Here is a 22,619-nt window from a genome sequence, read left to right on the forward strand (position 1 = left end):
GCGGCGCCACGCGTTCTAACGCTACTTCTGATGAGCGTATTGAGTCGCATGAATAGACTGACGAAAGAACGGGGGCGAAAAGTAGAAGAGACGAGCGAGCAAGCGAACAAGACAAGGATGCGTCACGGCTGAAAGGAGTGAGCGACAACTTTTCGGGGTTTTCAATTTCCGAGAATAGATCGAAAAATGTTTCCTAAATCATCTTCGGCAGTCTTTTTCGGTAGGATCACTGCATTTTTAGAAAGAGGAAGGATCAAAGAAATAGAAATTGAAGAATTCATGTAAAGTACATTAACTTCACCTGGATATAATCCCCCACTACCGAACACGAGCTTTCAATGACAATTATAAAAAAAATTAAAGATAATGTTTTCAGGGAAGGTTCGTTGGAGGTTGAAATTTTCTTGTGATCAAAAATTAACGGATGATCTTCATCTGTTTCTTCGCTGCAATTACTACTTTCTTTACTTATTTTTTACTTTCTCTACTTCCATTTTTTTTACCTTAGTGATGTTTTAGAAAAAAAAAACGGTTAGGGATACCACACGTTTTAAGTGATTTTCTGTTGGAGTTTTTTTTTTATAGATGTGAATCAGTTAGATTCTCTATGTGCACAGTATGATAATAGAAAAAACCTTGCCAAAAATAGGAAAAAAAACTTGTTTACGAAAAAAAATCTCTGGATGCGCTCGAACAAGACTCAAAACTTCACGAAAGGTTATGGCTATCTCGGAGGAAGATATTTCACAGCGTCAATAAAGTAAGTCGAGCTTTTTCGTCTTTTTTTTTACCTAATCTTTATCTTATATCCTCCTTAAAATTTCCAAAACATTTATCTCCTGAATATATTCATCTGCCTTCAAATTCGACGGTTTTGTAGTTGTTTTCATATGTACGGCTATTTTCTGGTGTCGCAGCGCAGAAAATTTCTGACAGATGATTATAGATTCACACTCAAAAATCGTATTAGAATCAAGGACCTTATGCATTGCCTGGCACCCCTTCTCCTAATTTTTCCACATGTAGTCGATGTCAGTTAGGCAAAACATTCATATTCACAAGTTTTTAGCATCTTCCGATTAGAACGAAGAGTTCGCATCTATTCGTGGATAAAAAGAGTGCTGATGCAGCAGTTTTCGTGTATATCAAACAAGTACGTAGAAAGGAATATGAACGTCTCAAAAAACCTAAATCAGCTAGCTACTCTTTACAACCTACCAAGCTCAAAAAAGAAAAAAAGCTTCAAAAATCCTTCAGGGAGCCAAATATGTACTATCATCCACGAAAGACTTCTGAACACTAGACACCATCTTGCTCATCCTCTCGCAAGTTATGAGATGGTAATCAGAATGATCGGAAAGCTACGAAAGTTGCCGCTCTTCTTTTGAATTCTGGCCGTGTTGACAGCCGTGAAGGATCAGTGAAGACGGCGATGTGGAGTGAAGGAAAGTCACTGAGATGGATTAGAAAAATCCCAAATCAATCGAATCTCAAATCTTAATCAAAAACTGCACTGGAATTAGAAGCAGTGGAGCAGGAGAAGGAAGGTGTTCCAAGTTATCTGGTAATATAGAACGGAAATTTTGGAGCAACATGACCTGAGAGCAGTGTTTTTATCCTCCCAGAGTCTGATACCAATTTATCGACGCCGGAGGGATGAAAGGCTTGGTGAGCACTAAGGCGAATTCGAACCTCCGATCGATCGTGCAGGAAGCGGAACCTCTAACCGCTACACCACACCCGCCCTTCAAAATAAGTTAATACATTGATTTATGAGTAGTCTGTATGTCGCATGAGAAGTTCACGGAGAGCATCACTTTTGAGGTCATGGGTGGAATGAGTAAACGCATAAAAGTTGAGATGAAATCTATAACAAGACAAAAAAACGAACAAAAAGAGGAAAAACCTACCCCAAAAATCTCCTGATATCCATTAACTACTTCTGCTGATCGATGACACTTAAATGTGAAATTATCCTTCGGATTTGTGGTTTCTACATAATGGATAGCAACTCGACCTGAAAAAAAATCTCTCTTCTTCTGATTCTTCTACAAACAATTTGCTGGGTGCTCAGTCGAAAACTATCTGAACGAAATATTTTTTTTAAATTAAATTGAGCCTCGAAACTGTTTTCACACCTAATAAACAGAATTCTAACCGTCGCATTTAGACCAACTAAACGTAAACAGTGATAACTAACTAACGTAACTTCAGTGAAGCAGTGAAGTAAATGTTAATACATTGAAGAAAACTGGTATTTCCCATAACCCAAAAATAAGTTGATAGAATTAGTTTCGGAGCCATATAGTATTACATCCGTACATACAATAAATTAGTCGGAAAAAGTGTGTTGTAGAGAATGTGCACAGCTCCTAGTCCATATTTTCTTTTGGAAAAGACCATTTCTTATAGTTTGGCATTTTTCCAATAATGATCCAATAATAATAATGCTGATAACAGTAACAAAAAATCTTGAAAACTGATGAAATAAAGAAGAAAAAGATGACTCAATGTTGTCCCTGATCGCTGCGTCATCAATTTTCGAAAATTTTATTTTACGCTAGGAATGATGCTGTTTATCTACACCAATATTCTCATTTGTTGGATTGAAGTATGATCTTCCATACTTCAATCCAACAAATGAGATGAATTCATCGGCTTTAGTCAACATCTAGTTCATTAGTATTAGACTTGGTTCCGTCCCCTAATTTACCCGCCTTGAACCTCTGGTACTGGAGCTTAGAGTGGCTTTAAAGCAGCATACCACGAAATTGACGAAGTTGGGATTTTTCGTGGACACCCCAAACACTATTGTCCATAGGAGATCCCAACATCATCAATTTCGTGGTGTGCTTTCGTATATCCTTTTGTGTACACAAAGACTAACACTACATATATATAAATATATATATATATATATATATATAACATATACATGCGAATTGAGTGCTTATATAGTCTGATGATGTTCCGAAAATTGGAAGCGTTAAGCGTTATAAGTGTATTGCAGTCGAAGGGAAGCACTTTGAAGGAGATGAAATTTATTTTGAAGAATAGTATACCATTTTCTTTTATTTCAAAAGTCATACGACTTTTATTTAATCACAGAGGTAGAATCGGAAGGCTTCACGCATACAACCTCTAACTCTCGTATTACACGCCATCCCTCGATTCTCATTAAAGAGGAAAATGCACGCCTTCGAAAAAACATCTGTTTATTCGTTTACTTATTATTATGTTATACCTGACCCTACCTATACTCACTTATTATACTTTACTCACTTATTCTTTTTCTTCTTACTAAGCAATCCGACTAAGATTCAGTATCGGGCAAACGTTTATCGAAGTTGGAGTCCGCAGATACCCAAGGGAGCTGTTGCCAACAACCCGTTCGCTGGTCTACGCTCCTACGTTTGATCTTCCGTTTTCCACCTGGATTAAGACTGTCATCAATCAAGAAAAGTTTGGTCGGCATAATTCAAGTTCCCAGTGTTCCAGTGAACGTGAGCTTCCCACTTCTTTGCGACGACAGCTATCATTTTGCCGAGAATGTCATTTCAGCACGTGAGATGAGTCGCTGATACATGAGTATGCCGCAGAGAATATGAGGATCGGAGAAGTGGCGCCGGAAAATGTAGAAGCGCCTTAAAGTATGACTTCCGAGGGATTAACAGAAAAAATTCGAAAACTAAGAAAGAGAAGTTGCAAGGCAACAACCTTCCACCACAAATAAAATTATAATATTTCCAATATTCCAATTAAACATTGAACATCCATTCTAGACATAGACAAATTTGGTGAATTTATGGAATTTTAGTAACTGAAAGCCGAAGAATTTTATGCGTAGCTTTTTCGGTATTCCTAAAACTATGAAAAGAGTTCAAGAAATGTAATACCTAATTAATTATATTTTTGATCACCTCAAATTCAACTTGGAGACAGGTGCAAAATATTTTAAGAGGGTAAACAAACGACATGAACAAACAGATGTACATATCTGGTCTAAAATACGGTGTATATGTTTCTGACCTCAAATTTTTCACACAAGCACAAACCATCTAAAATTTTCAAAAGTGAAAATTTAGACTTTATCACTAAGTTTGCTATTTGTTCCTGAGCCCGCTTCACTTAATTCTCAATCAGTTGTACGATCATAAGCAGCAGTAAACATCAGCAAGTAGCGGTAAATATCTAACTAAAACCAAAACTAAAATATTCGACTCTACTCGAAACTTAGTATATCTGCATTTCTACACTAGCAGGTGACACCAGGCTTCCAACAAACTATTCGAGTGTCGATTCAAGCAAAATGTTTGTATAACTGATTTTCTCGGATATTCGGCTATTCAAACGTCGTGGTGCCGAACTTTCTCGCTTGTTCCTACTTCCATTTACATTCAAACATTGATTTAATTTTTTTCTTCTCTTCAAAGCTTCATTTAATGAAATGGAGAAATGTCAAAAGACGTATGGATATAATTATAATATAATTATCTAGTATAATTATCTACTTCTCTTCCGTACGATTACACTTTATGAAAAGAACGTCGTCTATAGAAATTATGGAAACTGGTAAAGCAAACTAAACCCGAAGCCCTATCCTAGAAAAGGCAGAAGCCAGATCCACCAAGAAGTAAACACCGCTATTCATTCGTTATACGGAAAAACCAGTCACACATGTACCCTTTTTGGGATTTCTCCAGCTCTTCACACAAAATGAACAATCTCCTCCTTTTGAAAAGGCGCTACAATTCTAGAGAGCAAAGAGCACCTAAAACATCTGCCCTTCCATAGCCTCGGAGAATCGTCATTCAATCTAAGACATTCAAGTAAACAATCGCTAAAAACACAAAACCCCCGCGGAATCATCCGGAGTTCGACTTTGAGGAAGTTATTCTTAGATCACAGGGCCGTTCCAGAAACGATGACGAAGTAGTGGGGAAAGAACGAAGGATAGGGACGTACTCACCTTCTATAGATCCCACAGCAAAGCCGCATGGCATCGAATTCGTTTTGTCTTTGAATATCGACACACATCTGTGCTGAAAACGTATAATAGAAGATTTCGGCGATCACCTTCAGTTTTACTTTCGCTGCCACAAATATGAAATGTTTCCACGACAGAGAAGATCAATGCAACCTCATCATGCAAGGCACGCTCCGAAAATTTAATTACCCATCACAATATTCACTTTTGAGAAAGAAGAGCTGATATTGCCTTTCGAGAAGCGACAGTATACATAACACGCGGTCAGTCTATTTTGTGCGAAAAAAAAACAAAAACAATTCCAACAGAAAAAAATACAAAGTAAGTGAATGATCTTGAAACTGAACAACAAAAGATTTTCGCGTGTGTGTGACCACTTTCTCAAGAAAAACTACGACTATAAAATCTGAGCGTCTCAGCCGATTTGGACAAATTTTCCAGGCAGTCAGCATGGGATTAAACAGGCAAAAAGGCAGGGCTATAATGCCCATATATCGCCTTAGTCTTATTGATTTCATTGGTTATCATTTCTTTCCTGGAAGTGAGCCAGAAGCCGTGAACGTTTCCCAACATACTCGTTGTTCCCTGATGCTGTGAAAACTCCCATTAAAAATATAGATGTTCTTAATGTATTAAATGATTGTTATGTTCAGCAAGAGACTCTTTAAAAAAAATCATAACAACTAAGCCATCTATTCACTAGTTTGTTTTCCTTATTCATTCCCTATTTAATGCTATTTATTACTCTTTATTTAGCCCGTCTTCTATTTTCTATTTTCTTTCGCTTTCCAAAGCGAATTAGTTTAAGGTGGCAAACAGCAAAGTTAATATAATAAACAGAAGCACGAAACGTTTGAAGTGTATATTAGCAGTTGCAAACACTGCATCTCCGGTTTCGCCGTCCAGAAAATTCTTTTGAATCATGGCAGAAAAAATCTGTATCTCTATTGGCTTCCCACCGTTCTTACGTGAACAGTACTAAAGCAGAAAATACCTATCTTATAAGACCAAATTTCAAGTTTTTTCCCAAATTAAAACGGATCCACTGGTAACGTTGGCTAGATTTATACTTGATTAAATTGCAATTTTCGCGCGTCTTCGATAAAATGATCTGCTTGCGACTTTGTATACAGAACATATATCTCGAAAAGGAAATGTAAAGCTTTTTTCCTCCCAAAATCCTTGTTGCACCTAAGGATAACAAGTCAAGCTAATGGCCATAATCCTCCAAACATTTTGTTGGATAAACATGATGGTTGCGCTAGAATAGGTCTTTAAACCATAATGTTATGTTACGTTCTACGCCTCCAAGTATTCTCTTCCAGACATTGACAGAAATCTGTCACAATTCCTCCACTTCGACGATATAGGCTTGGCCAAAGGTACAACGTTCTCTTCGTTCAGATCCAGCATCAGCGAGCCACCCAATATTTATTTATTTACTTGGAAACCATCCACTTACTTGAAACTTCAGCTGACTTTCGATATTTTTCACCTCCTGCGGTCCGTTTTCGAGATTGTACACCTTGATATGACGGTTAGCGAGGCCTACCGCTGCCATAGGATACAATACGTCCGCACAATAGACCCGTTCAGGTAACTAAAAAGTATTTCGTGAGCAAATAATGTCTGCTCATAAACCCATAAAAGCAACTTTGAACAGTTTATAGTGATTTTATCAATCTATTGATAATCTCCGGGGTGGGTGTAGTGTAGCGGTTAGAGGTTCCGCTTCCTGCACGGTCGATCGGAGGTTCGAATCCGCCCTAGAGCTCACCAAGCCTTTCATCCCACCGGGGTCGATAAATTGGTGCCAGACTTGTCTGGGAGGATAAAAGCACTGACTTGACACATTGGCGAGCCACCGCGAGTCATTATATAGGCCAGATACACGTTCGTAAACTTCAAACGATTCTGAATTGAAGTGAACGTGGGGGCGCATCCCAAGTGGACTCATTGACGCCAGACACTTTATCCTTTTATTTTTACTGACAATCTGCTGAATGTAGAGAGGTTAGGTAAGTCTCCCTCTCATCTAGGCTGCTTTGGTACTGTGATTACAATTATTATATGATTGGGACGAAACTATATGTAGTTACTGCGATCGAAGCAGCGCCGTGGATCGTGGCAGTTAGAATCGAAATGGGACCCTTCCTGGTGTCACTCATCCGTGGAGTCCGAGTGAATCCAGCTTTGCTCCTACCTCGGAGTCAACTGCTAGTTCCGTCGCTTCCAGCACATTCGCTCACGCATCAGGTCATCTCGACCCGAAAGTAATACCGTGGCAGAATAGGAAAAACCGCTCAGACCTCAATGCGATTTTTTCCCACAAAAAGAAAGTTTGAAGGCTGCAATCGCGACGTAGTCGTCCACATGGAAAGGATCATTGTGCATTTGGACGAGTTTTCAATTACTACCTAAAAGTCCCACAAAACTGATCATGAAGTGAATAGTTCTGTTGTAAACTCGTCCATGCATCTTGGAATTGATGTATTTGATCACGCCAGCTACAGATTTTTCTCAGCATAAGAGCACTTGCAAAAAGGAGATTTGGAATTCAAGTGCGGCACCTCTATTTTTCTCCCAATTTTCAAAAACCATGCAGTCACATCTGTCACTAAATTTGTCGTATCATGCTATATAATAACGCGCTTAGTCTGTGCGTGCGTGCGTGCGTGCGTGTGTGTGTGTGTGTGTGTGTGTGTGTGTGTGTGTGTGTGTGTGTGTGTGTGTGTGTGTGTGTGTGTGTGTGTGTGTGTGTGTGTGTGTGTGTGTGTGTGTGTGTGTGTGTGTGTGTGTGTGTGTGTGTGTGTGTGTCACGAAAATACTTCATAATGATGTAAAACTCTGAACCGGTGGGGTGCCGAACCATTGCCATGCACCTAATATGTGAGCGCTCTACCTTTTCACCATTGTCCAAAGTTCTTTGGACATGTATGTTGGCTAAGGCATAAGGCAAGTTAGTTTCTCTCATATGTTAGTGAGAATAAATAAACTTTTATGTGAATGTATACTCTCAAAACTGCAAACTATCATGCTGTACAACAACGGGCTTATTCTGCCACGTGTTTGCGTCTGTGTATGCGTGTGTCTCAGTCAAGAAATTCCACAGAGGGAGACAAATACTATGGCGTCGGTTTGGTGCGCTGGAACCTCAACGCGGTAAAATTGGGTGAGACGTGTACTACGACGTCGAATTCGTGCCCCGGAGCCAGATAGCTGTAAAATGGGGTGGGGCGGGTCCCACGGGGTTGAAATGGTGCGCCACTGCCAGAAAGGTAGAGGGGGAGGGACGGGTTCCATTGCGTCGGAGTGCGCGGGAGCCCCAACGCAGTAGAATGTGTTTCCATGGTTCCTTCGCATATCTATTTCCCAGCATGTCTCCCTAACGCTTTTTTCATCCTTTTTCCAAAAGAGGTAACACACGTGCAAACGACTGCCTAAATGCAATACATAGTAACCAACAGTTTACGCGATCCGACGTAGAACGTTATTTTTTATCACTACAATAGTGATATTCACGTCATTCCATGATAGCACATCATTCTTGTTAATAGCTGAGAACGGAGCAGACTCATACTTCGAATAATGTTTCAAATTGTGGAGGTTTGAAGGAAGCATAGACGTGAAATCAAGCTGGATTGCTCTCCAAATATAGAACTGAGAGTTCAAGGAAAAACCATAAAATCATTCATCTATACGTAAGTTTTCGGGTAAAAAAATGGGTAAAGCTTTGATAAAAAAGCAATTCAAATTTCCCAAAAAATGTTGCTACTGCTATTTCTTATTGGTCGGTGAAAACGAGCGGAGCGAACACCAAAATAGCCTGAAGTCCGGCTTTAGCCGGACGTTCAGGCTGGTAATACAAATAAACAGCTACTAATTAACCGTGTGTAGTCATGAGACGATGCTAGAATTTATTCTCAAACGAACCGTAATATTAGCTAATGAGGACTGTGTCGGCAACTGTCGCATATCCCAAAACCGTAGCGTTTTGTCCCACGATCCCGTCATCAAGCATGAATAGTTATTTCCTAAAAATTAATGAGATTTGCAAAGGTAAACAATTAATGTAGATCAAAGTAAAAAGGTTGGTAAATTCTCTTAAAGGAACAATTTTTGGGTATCGTTACCTTTTATCCAGTGGCACGTCTTCACAGGTCCGTCATGAGTACCAACAACTGCAACTTGGTTCGACGCCAAATCCCATAACCGTACTTCTTTGTCACCTGCTGCTATGAAAATTTTAGTTCCATCCTGAAATACACCAAGATACCTAGTGTCGTACCAAAGAAAAAGATGAATCTGCAAAAATATAGATCTTCGGTTCAGGAAAAGCATGATGTGCAAAACGTTATTACTAAAAAAAAATAAAATGGTATCCACAAATCTCCGAAACAGGGTCAAGCGTGTGATGGGATTTTCTCATCGGGGGTCGTAAAAGGAGCGGGTTGCAAGGAAGGGGGTGGCACGGTGCACAGCACTGAATGAAGGACAACATGATAACCAGGACAAAATATTACGTGGTACTAGATAATTACATACATTATAAGATGCTACAATAAATAATATTAAAGTATTAGATAAATTATAAAATATTATATTTAGATTCCGGCGTGAGAGAGTATGGAAGCCTCAACATTTTGTTTTGAAAACGTACAACGTGTTGACAATGTAACAATGGGTCCACCCAGGTTTGATGTCCCACTTAGGCAAATTTTTGCAAAAGAGTTACAAAATTGAAACCACTTCTAAAAGAGTTTATTTCCATGTAGTTTTCAGCAGTTCACAAGAGGATTGATTAAAAGTTAATTACCAAAAAAGCTCAGATTCTGTGCGCATTGTTAGATCTGGGAGATCGTGAGTAATGTTGTCATAAGAGGACCAAAAGAAATTTTAAGTAGGTTTCAGGTTGCCCCCAAAAACAGTCATATCGCTGTTTTTCCCATCTCCTAATATTTCTGTAATTTTGATGGAACAAAGATAAGAAAAACTGCTTTTTTCATTCCAAGGATTGGATCAAAATCATCAAAAATTTGGAAAAACGGCGAGAAATCGAGTGATTTAGCATCTGATAGAAAAAATCTTCGGCTACACGACTAAAACATGCGCTAAGTTACTTTGAATTATCGGATTTTATTCATGATCACACATTTTCCCGCGCGAGCGAAAACTGGGATTTTGACAAGTTTTTCCAATCCAGAAAATGGGACGGCGTTTCAAAAAATCACACATAAATCCGGATGGGCGGACTAAGGAAACCCCTACGTGCAAGATTTCTCCTCTCTGGACCGTCTGGTTCTCTAAAACTTTAAATGGGACAAACCCAAAAAAAGTGTGAAAATTTAAAATTTTATCCCATGTAAATCCCAAAAAAGCTAGGAGGTTGGTAAAAACAGCGATATGATTTTTTGGGGGCAAACCTTCTTCTCTGAAAAACTACCTGAAATTCCTCTTTTGGTCCTCTTATGACGAAGCTATTCGCGATCTCCTGGACTTAACAATGTGCACAAAATCTGAGTTTTTTTGGTCACTAAATCTATTAGATCTACTTTTAAAATGCTGTAAACTACACAAAATTGAATCTTTCATTTTTTAGAAGTGGTTTCAGATTTCTAACTCTCCAGCAAAAACTTGGATCAGCGGGGTGTCGAACCTGCGTCGTCCTATTGTCATAATGTAGGAACAAAATGTTAACTTTTTTCGGTTTTTCTTCGTCGTTCTTCTCTAATTCGACTTATGCACCTTAGTCTCCTCTTTTCTCGTATCAAGTGTTTTAATCAGCATTTAAAGATATTTCATATAATTTGGAACAAAAATAGAATAGAATAAAAATGAAAATATTTCAATACCAATATTTCGACAACATTTCAGTAAATTTGCCTGTTCTACTACTTGGTGTTTTTTCACTTCTGTCAGCCACCAAATTTCACATTTGAATGTCTTGAATTGGCAGCAACCGAGAACAGCTGCAAGAACGTTGGAGGATGAGGAGATAGAGAAGAAGAAAAAAAGAGGGAGGTAGGAAAGGAGGGGAGAGAAGAGAAGTGGTCGTATTCGTGAGGGTCATGTCCCATCATCAGGCTTGACCCTGCTCCTAAATCAACAAAAAATCGTCTAGTTATGCAAACTAGATTAGCATAATGTTCAGTCGAATTTTACGCATGCTACATTTTCTTTTCTAAACAGTGTTAGCAGAATGGCTTATTTTTAGATTTGAAAGAAGTCCCAAAACTGAATAAAGCCTGAAAATAGGAATATAACAAGATAAATACATAAAATAAAGATAAATACACAAAAAAGAAGTAAAATAAACGCCACATAAATAGAATCTAAATATCAGGAGACTATAGGTCTATAGGAGGTTATTTTTGGGCCATGACACATTTTGTTAGAAATTTGTAAATATATTAGACTCAGCAGAGCAAATATCCCCAAGCAGTACTGATTATTTCACAGTTCACATGTTGACATGTAGATCCGGTTGACATAGAAATGTACGCGTATGAGTTTAGTGATGTTTTGGGAAACCTTAATTTAAAAAAAAGTTCTTCTCATTGTAACATTGATCAGTAACTACTTTCAACAGAAATTTTAACTGAAATCTTCCTTTTTGCATTTTGAATGGATGTATAAGAATAAGCGACAACCAAATGCGCTATTTCATCAAATATACTGTTGGGAAAATCCTCAAATAGTGGAAGTTGCTATTTTTGTGTTGCACTACAGGAATATGAGAAAATATCAAGCGGAGAAAAGAGGCTAGCGATATACACCAACAACAATGACAAAACAATGCTGTAGAAATACGCTCCATCAAGGGAATTGGCAGATTTTTTGGGAAATACTCACGTCTGTCCACGATAGGTCAAGTATAGGTGCAGGAATATTCTGTTGTGCTTTACCTTCACATTGACCATTATCATTCACCATCCACACACGAACGACCTGAAATTGTCTGAGTGGCTCTGAATTCGGGCACAGACCAAGAAAACTTCCATACACCGTCCCAACTGCCCGCTGCTAACAATGGCTTCTCGTTAACATTTGGGCTGAACCGCAACACTTGAACTGTATCATCTGGAGAGCCTTCTACCTGGAAATCTTGTAATATGTACAGAAACATCGAATCAAATGTCATTATCAAACTAACTGCGATATCCTCAGAATTTGGATTTGATGCGGTAGTGGTAGTAGTACTGCCAAATAACGATGGTTTAGCTCCAAACGAGGAGCTAGAACCAAACATCTAAAAACATAGCTTTATCAATGTGTAGCTGATTGGAGATGACAACCTCAAATAAATCGCAACATCTGGCTCCATCATGCCGCTTGGAGCGCAGTTACTTACGGAGCTGTATTAGACTTCAAATCGTCGCGATCCAATTATAGCTACCAAATCTTTTCGTATACATTTATCTAACACGTAGCTGCAGAGAATTAAAAGCTAAACGCTATTAATAATTTAAGTTAAATCGACGTTTCTACGGATAATTCTAACAATCAGATTGAGAATTGAATGGGCCACTTCAGGCTCTGAAAAAGGCTATTGGCCGAAACGTTAGCTAATAAAATCAATTAACTCCGTGTACAGTACATAATAAAAAAAATCATCTTTGGATTCTTTGCCGCAAAACTACTACCTCGACACTGCTGGAAATGAACAATTTTGATGAGAAGCTCCGCACCCCTCTCCACAAACATCCCAATTTGACCTTTCAGAAAAAGGATTTTTTTTAAAGTAGTCCAAATAGAGAAGGAGCGATGGCAATTTTCTCAGCGAAGAAAAACATGCAGATTTCTTAAAATTGAGAAGAATGTGATGTGGAAGCACAGATTACGTAAATAATTCACTTTGAAGTAAGCCAAGTGCACGCAAAGAGAGTGCAAGCTGTTTCTATGGCAATGTTGTATCCAAAAAGTACATCGGATGAGCGAATGGAGAAACATTAATTGAAGAACACAGATGAAATGAAAGGGAATCAAAATGTCAGTACTTATAGCTAGAAAAGAAAACACGTTTCTTTAGCACCAAAGGACTAATAATAGATTCTGTAGACAAATTGAAAATTGAAGGTGATCATGCCGAAAAAGGAACAGAAGAAATAGAATAGGTTGTAGAGAATTTTAAAAGGAAGTAGTAAAAGACAAGAGCAGAAAGAATGAGAACTGCTATTGTGTCTAAACGACAGCGTTAAATTCTAGACTCCGAATTTTCGCCGGACAACTGCTTCTTGCATATGGTAATTTCCAAAGTCGCTTGAGTCATAAATTTATGTAGCTAACCGCTTCGAACTTCCGACTACCCTTTTTCACACTAGAGCAATCGATACTAAAAGAATCGAAAGATCTTATACTTCAAGGATTGCTAGTAACTGTTGCGTCAACGGCGAGACGTTGTATCAGTTATCCTATATTATTTGAATGCAGTGAATATTCTATTAATACATGAGAATTGGTCTTTGAGAGTACAAATCAACAGGACCTTATCTAAACGAAGCTGAGTCAAGAATTCAAGCTGGACATTGACCTGAAACAACTGTGCAAATATCGTACATCCACATATTAAGGAAAGAAAAAAAATTACAACTACATGGAATATTACTGAGAGAAAAATCACGGTAAACTGCCGCAGGACTTCGCAACGAATAAGAAAAAAGTTCAGCTCATAAACCACTTGTAAGCGCAAAGCAATCAAGTACTCCCATCTTTCTATGACATCACACAAAAGATAAACCTTGAAAATAGCAATTCGCGAAACGAACAACGAAGATCAATCTTGTGCATAACAAATATTTATTAAGATGATCATATATCGCATGGTCGTTCCAACAACTACTACATAATACTTAGATAATTACGGTCAGGAGACATTTTTGATGAGTGATCACGAATCGAAGAGCATAAGGCCATTATGTTTGGGTCACCGTGTTTTTGATGACATTACCGAGATAGATATAACGAGGACTATTTGAGCAAATATAAATGTTCACAATCGGGCATGACTAATATTCCATAACCTAGACTGTTAGAAAGGAAAGGAATGGTAAGCGAAAAAAGAAACAAAACAAAAACGGTGCTGCCAGTAACTGAAAGAATGGCGGTGACATTGTAGGGCTCAACGTGAAAGAAAAAATAACGAACGGATATGGTGACCGTTAAGTGTGGAGATGGGGAACCGTCGGTCAACCATCGTCAACAGTCTTCATGTCAATAATCAAAAGTGACTTACAGGGGCTTTCGGTTTCATAATAGGTCTCTCTATGACACACAAAGTAAATAGATCATCGTTTATAAGTATAGTAGCCAACGACAACGGCAAAAATCAACGCACCACCGGCAGCGAACACAGTCGTCGGATTAACACCCAGTTGGTTGGCCAAACTGCCAACGTAACTTCGACGAACAGCCTCTGCTTCACGACTACGCGCTACCATACGTGCAACCATTTCACGTCTGAACGACACATCACTTCATATGCGAGACTCATGCCCATCTTTCCGCGCACACCGCCTTAAAACATCGCCAATACGTAGATAAGATACATTTACAGTTACTGAGTTTTCCACGCATGCTCAGGTGAAAGTGCACACAAAAGTCACACTAATCCACTAAATGGCAGCTTGTCTGTCGAAATATTCTCCAAAAACAAAAGCTAGCTATGAAGCTCTGCTTATGAAAAAACTGATTCCTTCAACAAGTCGTCAACATTTCGGTTCACAGCAACCTGAGTAATAGGCCAAAAGAAACAACAATCAATATTGGAGGATGAAGACTATCGGCTATTCTGCTGAATACAACTATTAATGATTGGAACACTTCTGTTGCTGAATAAAAAAATAGAAATGTCATAGAATCAGGGAAGAAACTTATGGAACAACCTAGTCTTTACTCTCTCAACGTAAAAAAGTGGTGAAAAACCTCCGGGCGTTTTCTTTCAAAAAAAATTCAAGTTCAAAATTTTGGAACTCGAACTTTAGCCGAACTGAGACTTTAGTAAGCATTGATTGAATTAGATTCATATTCGCCAACAAAAAAGAGCAGTGCCATTAATATATCTCTTCAAGATATTTAAGCTCGGAAACACATTACAATGGTCATTCTAACCATAAGATAAACATGCTCTCAACAGAAACTGTGAGAAATACACAACAAAGACTATACCTTGACCTAGACACAATCACTGATTTGTACATGGTTTTCTGAAAACACCGGAAACACTGATAATTTTACCACGTACACGGCCTTGCTCAATACATATACTGCAATCAATACACCCAAACTCAATATCTCACCTTTTTGCAACTCGATCTTCTGTCGAATCCTCCTCTCTGTCCACTGTTCTTCGTTTCGCTTTTTTGTCCGTCGTCAGTGGACGATCTTCGTTGACGTTTACATCGGAATCCGTTCCGTTTTCAGAAAAAGATTCCTATGTTGCATATAGTAAACAACATTAAAAGATATCAACATGGAGAATATAAATAATGAGAGAGTTAATCAACGTTTCGCATTCAAAACAAAGGAGAACGATAGATGTGATACTTAAATCGACAACTTCGACCGTGGAAAAGCCAAAACGAAATATGAACTGAATTTAAACGCTTTAGTTTTGAAGAAAAAATAGCGAAGATAAATTTGACAAAAATTCAAAAGTATCTTCAATTTCAATTTTCAATTTCAAAACTGCCAACACTTGCTTCCGTAACGTTTTCAGTAGGAGCATCTTCAAAGACTCTAAAACGAACGAACAACTTTGATCTCACTACCTTAGCATCGTTTTGTTGTTGAAGAGCATCAACAATAGCATGCCAACTAAACATGAGCTGCTGAGGTGTTTGAATGAGCCCAAAACGTTGACTGAAAACAGGTTGTAAGTCCATTGTCTCTCATCGCCACACGTCTTCTTGGATGATGAACGGAAATTTACTAGTACAACATTCTTAGCAATATCCCATAACTTTACTCGTTTAACTTAAAAAATTCCAGGCGAAAGTTTCGCGCCAACTCCGAATAAAAAAGTTGAACAATAGCGGAGACAACAGCTTCATATCGCACTTATACTGATAATCAATTCCACTAAATAGTTGGTGGAGGTGAAAAACTTTTGTCCTTAAAATTTCAAACTTCATACAACACAAAAGGAATGCTTCATGGGCTGATCGCGATTATCGACACTTCTGTCCACTACCGAACTGATGTGCTGAGCAAGATAAAACGCTTTTCTCTGCCAATGCCGATATCAATTACGAGTGTGCGCCAACGTAACAAATTGATGCAGAAAGAAGTAACAGAAAGTCCTTCATCTAATGTAACAGATCGTGAGGTTTGAAACTATGATGACTCACAGCGCTGACGGCAGTGATAATCAGCGTGTAAATCTACTTTTGAAAGAAAGCATCAGCACATATGAGAGCATCAATAAATGTGGTTAAAACGTGAAATATAATCGTGCCAAAAAGATATGAGTTATTGTGCGGTTGTGTAAACAGTTGCACTCGAATTGATGCGGTAGGGCCCTCGCTCAGCTCCGCCCTGTTGTAAGAGTTGCACCGCTTCTACAAGTCTTGTCATTTTGACATATTTGCTTTGTTTTGGATGCTTGTTTTTAAAGACCTCCATAGAATGAGCTGCAGAGAAAACCAAAAATATACGAACGTGCCCGAAAGGGACAAAAAAGGCATTGCCGAGTATAAATGACAAGGAGACAACGACAGCCTTGTGATTTCTGAAGGACAAGACACACAATTAGTATTAACGTTGAAATGATCGACTTTCAATGAACTTCGGCAGAGTAGGATGCCCAATTGATTTTTAATGAGCTGTACACGAGGCTGCTATTATTTATTAATTTCATTGGTTTCTCGGCTTATCGTCTTCTTCAGAACTTGAAATGAACGATTCGCAATCTAAGCGATCAAACCCATCTACAACTAAACAGATAAACTCTATGCCTAATTGTTTAACCAAAAACTTGCGACTACACTGAATGCTCACCTTGGATCGGAAAAACCTAGCAGAGACCACTGACTTATCGATCACAAGAGCGAATGGTTTGAATGTCTTATTCGGATCAGAAGGGCCATTCGAAATATAGCACAAATTTTCGCTTTATCGACAGGCATTCACCCTTGTGGTTCGTTTTAGGGTTTTTGGCATGGATCCAAAATCCAGATCCATGAATCCCTTCAGCGATTTTTAAGCTAACGTTTTAGATTCGTACGCTAACACTGCCAGCAGAGTTCAGAGTCGCGCGCTCGGCGGCTCTGCGCTTTTGATGGTTATTGACTATTAACAACAGTGCGCTCAATAACCACCAGAACCACAGACCCGCCAAACCGCGCCCTCACGCGGCTCTGGACCTGCGGACAGCCTAGGATTTGGGCTCCAATTTCAAAATTGGCTCCGTCAGATCAACACCGAACTGTATTATTCGTCGACAGGTAGACCAAGAGACTGCTTGAGGTCAAGTATAGTCTACCTGATTTCTTGCGCGAGCTGTGGCGACGAATATGTTGATGAAACGGAGCGAAAGCTATATGCTCGCATGAAAGAGCATGAGAATGGAAGGATTAGGTTGAGCGAATAGACACCTTTAAGCGTCCATAGAACACAAAAACACGACGAAGCCAATTTTGAAACCAAGGTCCAAACTTTAGCGCACAAATCTAAAACGTTGGCTCGAAAATCGCTGAAGGCGTTTTGGATCCAAGCCAAAAACCCTACAATAAACCGCAAAGGCAAATGTCTCTTGTCTATCGATAACGCGGAAACTCACGCGGTATCTGAGATGGCTCTTCTGATCCGAATGAAACATTCGAATCGTTCGCTCGATCAGTCAGCCATCATTGCTGGGCTTCTACAGTCCAAGGTGAGCATTCAGTACAGCCGTTATGTAAGTGGTTGGAAAAGTAGGCTTGGAGTTTATCTGTTTAGTTATAGAGAGATTTGTTCGCTTCGATTGTGAATTGAATCGTCTATTTCAGGTTCTGAAGAAGACGATAAGCCGAGACGTTAGCCAGTGAAATTAGTTAATAACAAACTTGTGTACAACTAATTAAAAACTGGACAAAGGCCTTATGACAAGCAATATAGAGCAAATAATTGTGTAAGGCACCAAAAGCTTTCCACTACAGTTAGATTGGTCGGAAATTCTTAGATTACAGCTCACTTTTGCTTTTTTGAGCTTCCACAAAACGAGCTCGGGTGGATTTTATGGTAAATAATCGATATAGTGAATCTGTCGAGAGACTAGGACTGTTCGATCTCAAGAACCTTTCATTCTGAAGAAAGATTCTCCATAATTTGTATACGATCTTCCCTCTAATAAAACATAAATGCGTTAATTAGTGCCCATAGACAGCTTATACGCAAAATCACATCTCTTTACTTTTCCAGCAAACTTTTTCTTTGACTTCAGTTTTCATTATCTGTAGAAATAATGTTGTATGTAATTTGTGTGAAAACAATTTTTAGCGCACTGCACAAAATTTAATATTTGTACCCCACATAATTCAGAAAAGCGCAGAGTTTACTTGTAAATTTGTAAAACTTGCAGAGTGTAATGTTGAAGGATTTTTCCTCTAATAACAACGACATGAGTTTCATGTCATTGTTTTGGTGTTTTATGGTTCATTTCAAGTATTTTGTGAAATTGAGTCAAAAGGATCAAAGACGAAGAACGCACCATCTTAAATCAACGCAAAGGTCATTTAGGGAAATTTCGGATTCGGGCGCACCGAGCTCTATCTGAAAAAGAAAAGGTAGAACACTAAAAAAAATAAAGAAAACCAAACAACAACAAAAATCAACGAAAATGAGACTAATGGCGCCGCAATATAGCCGTAATCAATGACGCTACAATAGTAATTTCGGAAACAACGAATCAAGCAGAAAAGAAAAGAACCAATATCCAATATGAGTATCAATTTACCATTCTCAGTACACCATCAACGAGAATAAAAGTCCCAGAACGACCTATTCCAGCCGAACAGTGAACTATACAAGGAGGATCATCATCCTTCACGCTGAGCACGTTATGACCTGAACAGAGAACGGGAATTTTCACAAAAACAGAAGATGAACGGATAAGAAGTAACTTTTACTTACTTTGAATATATCTGAGCATGTTGAGAAAACATTTTGTGGATGCAGGCACACCAAAATCAGGCCACTCTGTGTACTGTACATGAAGAACATTGCGTTCTGCCTCTGCAATAAATAAACGTTTCAATACACAATAAATGCATGTGTAGGGATGTAAGAAGTAAGTGATTAGTACAATAATCCGAAACGAAGAACTAAGTATGTCTAGGATTTGGGAGCGATTGCAACAGAACTCTATTGACATTCATTATAGAACATGAGCTAAAAACAAAACCATTCTCTTAAAGAATATTTTCACTAAGTTCTTCCACGTCATTACCGTTCTGCAGGACGTAAACGCCATTTTTTTAAGACAGAGTTCCACTTTATCGTTTCATTTGAAGTCTAGACACATTTTAAAGTTACCTTTCCAAGATGTTAGATCCACCCAGTACTAAATAGGATTCGAGACATAGTTCCGAAGTGTCGCAGTGAAAATGCGGAACACCCCAATTCCAAATTTGTATGATGAAGTGAAAGTTTGTGAAGCGGATTCCACCAGGAGTTGCTTCGACGGGGAATTTTATCGGCAAACCAAACCCTACTTCAATTGATGCCACCATTCTCAGTGCAAAAAGTTGCCTTGTCGGACAAACTGAGACGTCCGATTTCTGGATTTAGAGTAAGCATCCCACATCTCTGCTGTAGTAATTACCACCTATTCTCTAAGCTTATCTACTAATGGAGAGAATCCGAGATCAGAGGTTACGCCGAATGATTTCGCCTGAAACCTTTTAAATGCACTTACTGCTAAGTGTATGAATAAAGTGTTATGAAGTGTGTGCGAAAACATTTTCCAGCAGTCTTGCGATCGTTCACAACAACAATGTGTTCAGATTCTTTTCGAAGTTTCACCTCTGTAAAACTGTCTGGAAAACGGAAAATGAAAACTTAGCCACAAAAGGATATCATTACACTAGGTGTATAATCGAGAAAATTCTATGTCAACAATAAAATTGCTTTGACGAGAGAACAAACCTCATCTCGAGAGAACGAATCTTCATCTCCAAGTCAATTGTTCCAGTTCCTATTTGCTTTCACCAGATTTATTCGATGATTAATAATCAAACGAGGAACAAGGAAAAGTATGTTTAGATAAAATCGCCTCATAGAAAGCTGGCGCTTGCTATTGAAGGTCCTGGTTGACTGACTGAATGTAAATTTTTCAAACAATTTGTGCCTTTCACATTCATCAATTGTGTCAACAAGACATGTCGCCGCCTCTAATTTGATCTCTACCGGATTTCAGCTCATTTTTCGCTTCACGCTAACAAACTTTGCTCTGGTCGATACCTGGTTTTTAACACTGTTTAAAGTTAGCACAACCCTCAATCACGGACGTCGAAGAAATCTACACCCGTGAAAGGTCACATAAAAAGTTAACACTGCTCAACAGCACAGTTCTTTCGTTGCTGTGAGCCTATTTGGTGCAAATGTGAATGTGAAGTTTCAAGTATGTCTTCGTTTTACAACATTGTTAAATCTCTAATCAAAAAAAGATGGCAAACACAGAAGATTTGAGAAAAATGTTTTTGAACCGAAATTCAAATAGATTGATGCTAGAAACGAGATATTGTTATAACTGAAATAAAGGAACGAGATCAGAAAAAGACAAGATAAAGAGAACTGAAGGAAATCAGTAACCATATCTGACCTCCCATACATGGAAATAGTTCCAGTTCAATTTACAAAAATGGCAAAAAATAATTTTCGGACAACTTGAATTATTGCAAAATTCTAAAATACACCGAGGTTTTACTGTTAAGCGTAACATCAAGAGAAATAATGCCAGTTCGGGACTCCATACTAGAGAGTTGAAAAATCTTGAAGTGACCAAACACCGGAATTGTTTTTCGTTGACGAGACAAACACCCTGAGTTCCACTGACTACTTCAAGTATGGAATCAGAATTTCCCTGCCACGTTAAATTAACCACAGTGGGAGACGCTTACAAACGGATAGGTAACAGAAAGAAGAATAATTGGAAAACTGACCGTCTCCATCGCCATGCTTTTTCAAGCGAATTTTTCGAACAACAAAGTTGTGGTGTTGTTCTTCACATTCCAATTCTACAGTATAGTCATCGAACTCTACAGATCGCACGCTTTTCGAAGGAAAGTACGTAGCGCATCTGAATGAATATATGTTAGTAAATATAAAAGCAAGAGAAAGCAAATCTGATAGCAGTTTGCCAACACTTTTTGATTCGTATAATCACAGAAAATGTCTCTTCTGAATATGAATTATGTTTTCTCCGAAAACTCACTTATGCCGACCACTTTCCAGAAGTTTGTTAAGCATAATCACAGCTGGAACGTTCTGCTCCCAAACCATCTGCCAAAAGTCATTGCAGGTATTCTCCAAAGGCCCCTGACAAGAAAGAAAAAACGAGACTTTCTTTACGCACGAAAATAGTAGAACTCAAAAAAAAAGAAAGTAAACCTGTGCTAGAATGTAGTTTCTATGAGCTCTTTTGATAGAGACGTAGGATGCATTTATATACGAATCATCATCGTCGGCGTTCGAACCGAGAACTACTCGTGATTGATCGACTGCAAAGAAAAAAAAACTTGTATGAGTCAATATTCACAGTGAAGAAGGAAAAAGGACGAAATTTTGATTCATATTGATTCACCACCTCAATCACTTTCAATGTTTGTGGCGATGCTAAACGCGGAAAGCTGAACTCATTTTCGCTTTGTACAGCCAGGTCAAAGCGACCTGAACATAGATGCAGTTCCGAAAACAGCTGCGCTCGTAGTTGCAAGGTTGAGCTAGCAGTTGAGATTTAGGCGGGACCATTACTAACTTCGCTTTGACTGCAACTCTGTGGTGCTGGTGAGGATTCCAAACTCCTAGATCCCAATTGCTACGCTGATAACACACCTTATCCTCACTCCAGAATTTCGCTGCAATTCATTACGTTGCTAAGAAGGAAACCCCCGGGAAGGTTTAGGGTGCCAAAATGTAAAGCTGCCTTGTCGACCACGTTCCTTCGCTTAGCTTCATCACGCACTCACAGTTTAAGATCCTAGAACCAAATTTTAGGTTTTTTTTGAACAAATCTTAAATTCGATGAACAATCAGAGAATGTTCACGTCTCAGACTCTGTCTGCTAGAATCACGAAGGATGATGAAGTGGAAGCATATGTTCATTGGTATCCTTTGCGGATATGGCTTACCAACCTATAAGAAAGCAAAAGAAGTGAAAACTTACAAGGAAGAACGTCTATGTAGCGATTTCGGTCCATATTTAACAAATTTTTCGCCACTTTCGTCGTAAGACGTCTATCTTCAACCTCCTTGTGTGAGTTCAAATGCATCTTCTGAACTGGTTCCTATTACTGACGACAGAAGATCGACGAGGATAAATTTACCAACCATAAACGCTTCCTCCCATGCTCTTGTGCCACCGGACTGGATCTGTTCATAGCCCTCAGCCAAGGTTGGTGACATTGCTGCTCCGGATAGCAACCGAGCCGCAAACAAG

At 38.8% G+C, this 22,619-nt stretch overlaps 1 protein-coding gene across 4 annotated transcripts in view; it reads right to left on the minus strand.

The window, feature by feature from the left end:
• Positions 1–22,585, minus strand: part of RB195_005410 (uncharacterized protein) — a gene marked incomplete at both ends in the record, with an annotated part of 29,241 nt that extends 6,656 nt beyond the window's left edge. The window contains 22 exons of one of the 4 annotated variants that reach the window (XM_064177890.1): positions 1,911–2,017; positions 4,970–5,042; positions 6,450–6,587; positions 8,921–9,021; positions 9,121–9,244; positions 11,840–11,935; positions 11,991–12,083; positions 12,141–12,236; positions 13,473–13,517; positions 14,220–14,248; positions 14,322–14,443; positions 14,498–14,500; positions 15,283–15,416; positions 15,754–15,844; positions 18,672–18,733; positions 18,918–19,027; positions 19,094–19,195; positions 21,124–21,260; positions 21,396–21,499; positions 21,572–21,681; positions 22,347–22,455; positions 22,511–22,585. In XM_064177890.1, coding sequence (XP_064034988.1) covers positions 1,911–2,017; positions 4,970–5,042; positions 6,450–6,587; positions 8,921–9,021; positions 9,121–9,244; positions 11,840–11,935; positions 11,991–12,083; positions 12,141–12,236; positions 13,473–13,517; positions 14,220–14,248; positions 14,322–14,443; positions 14,498–14,500; positions 15,283–15,416; positions 15,754–15,844; positions 18,672–18,733; positions 18,918–19,027; positions 19,094–19,195; positions 21,124–21,260; positions 21,396–21,499; positions 21,572–21,681; positions 22,347–22,455; positions 22,511–22,585 — 2,061 coding nt within the window. Of the gene's footprint in view, positions 1–1,910; positions 2,018–4,969; positions 5,043–6,449; positions 6,588–8,920; positions 9,022–9,120; positions 9,245–11,839; positions 11,936–11,990; positions 12,084–12,140; positions 12,237–13,472; positions 13,518–14,219; positions 14,249–14,271; positions 14,444–14,497; positions 14,501–15,282; positions 15,417–15,753; positions 15,845–18,671; positions 18,734–18,917; positions 19,028–19,093; positions 19,196–21,123; positions 21,261–21,395; positions 21,500–21,571; positions 21,682–22,346; positions 22,456–22,510 lie in introns of those variants that run through there. The other 3 variants (XM_064177889.1, XM_064177888.1, XM_064177887.1) reach the window with 3 other exon arrangements.
• Between the last annotated feature and the right edge of the window lie 34 nt (positions 22,586–22,619).

This window comes from Necator americanus, chromosome I (genome assembly GCF_031761385.1).
Source record: "Necator americanus strain Aroian chromosome I, whole genome shotgun sequence".
NCBI classification, from domain to species: Eukaryota; Metazoa; Nematoda; class Chromadorea; order Rhabditida; family Ancylostomatidae; genus Necator; species Necator americanus.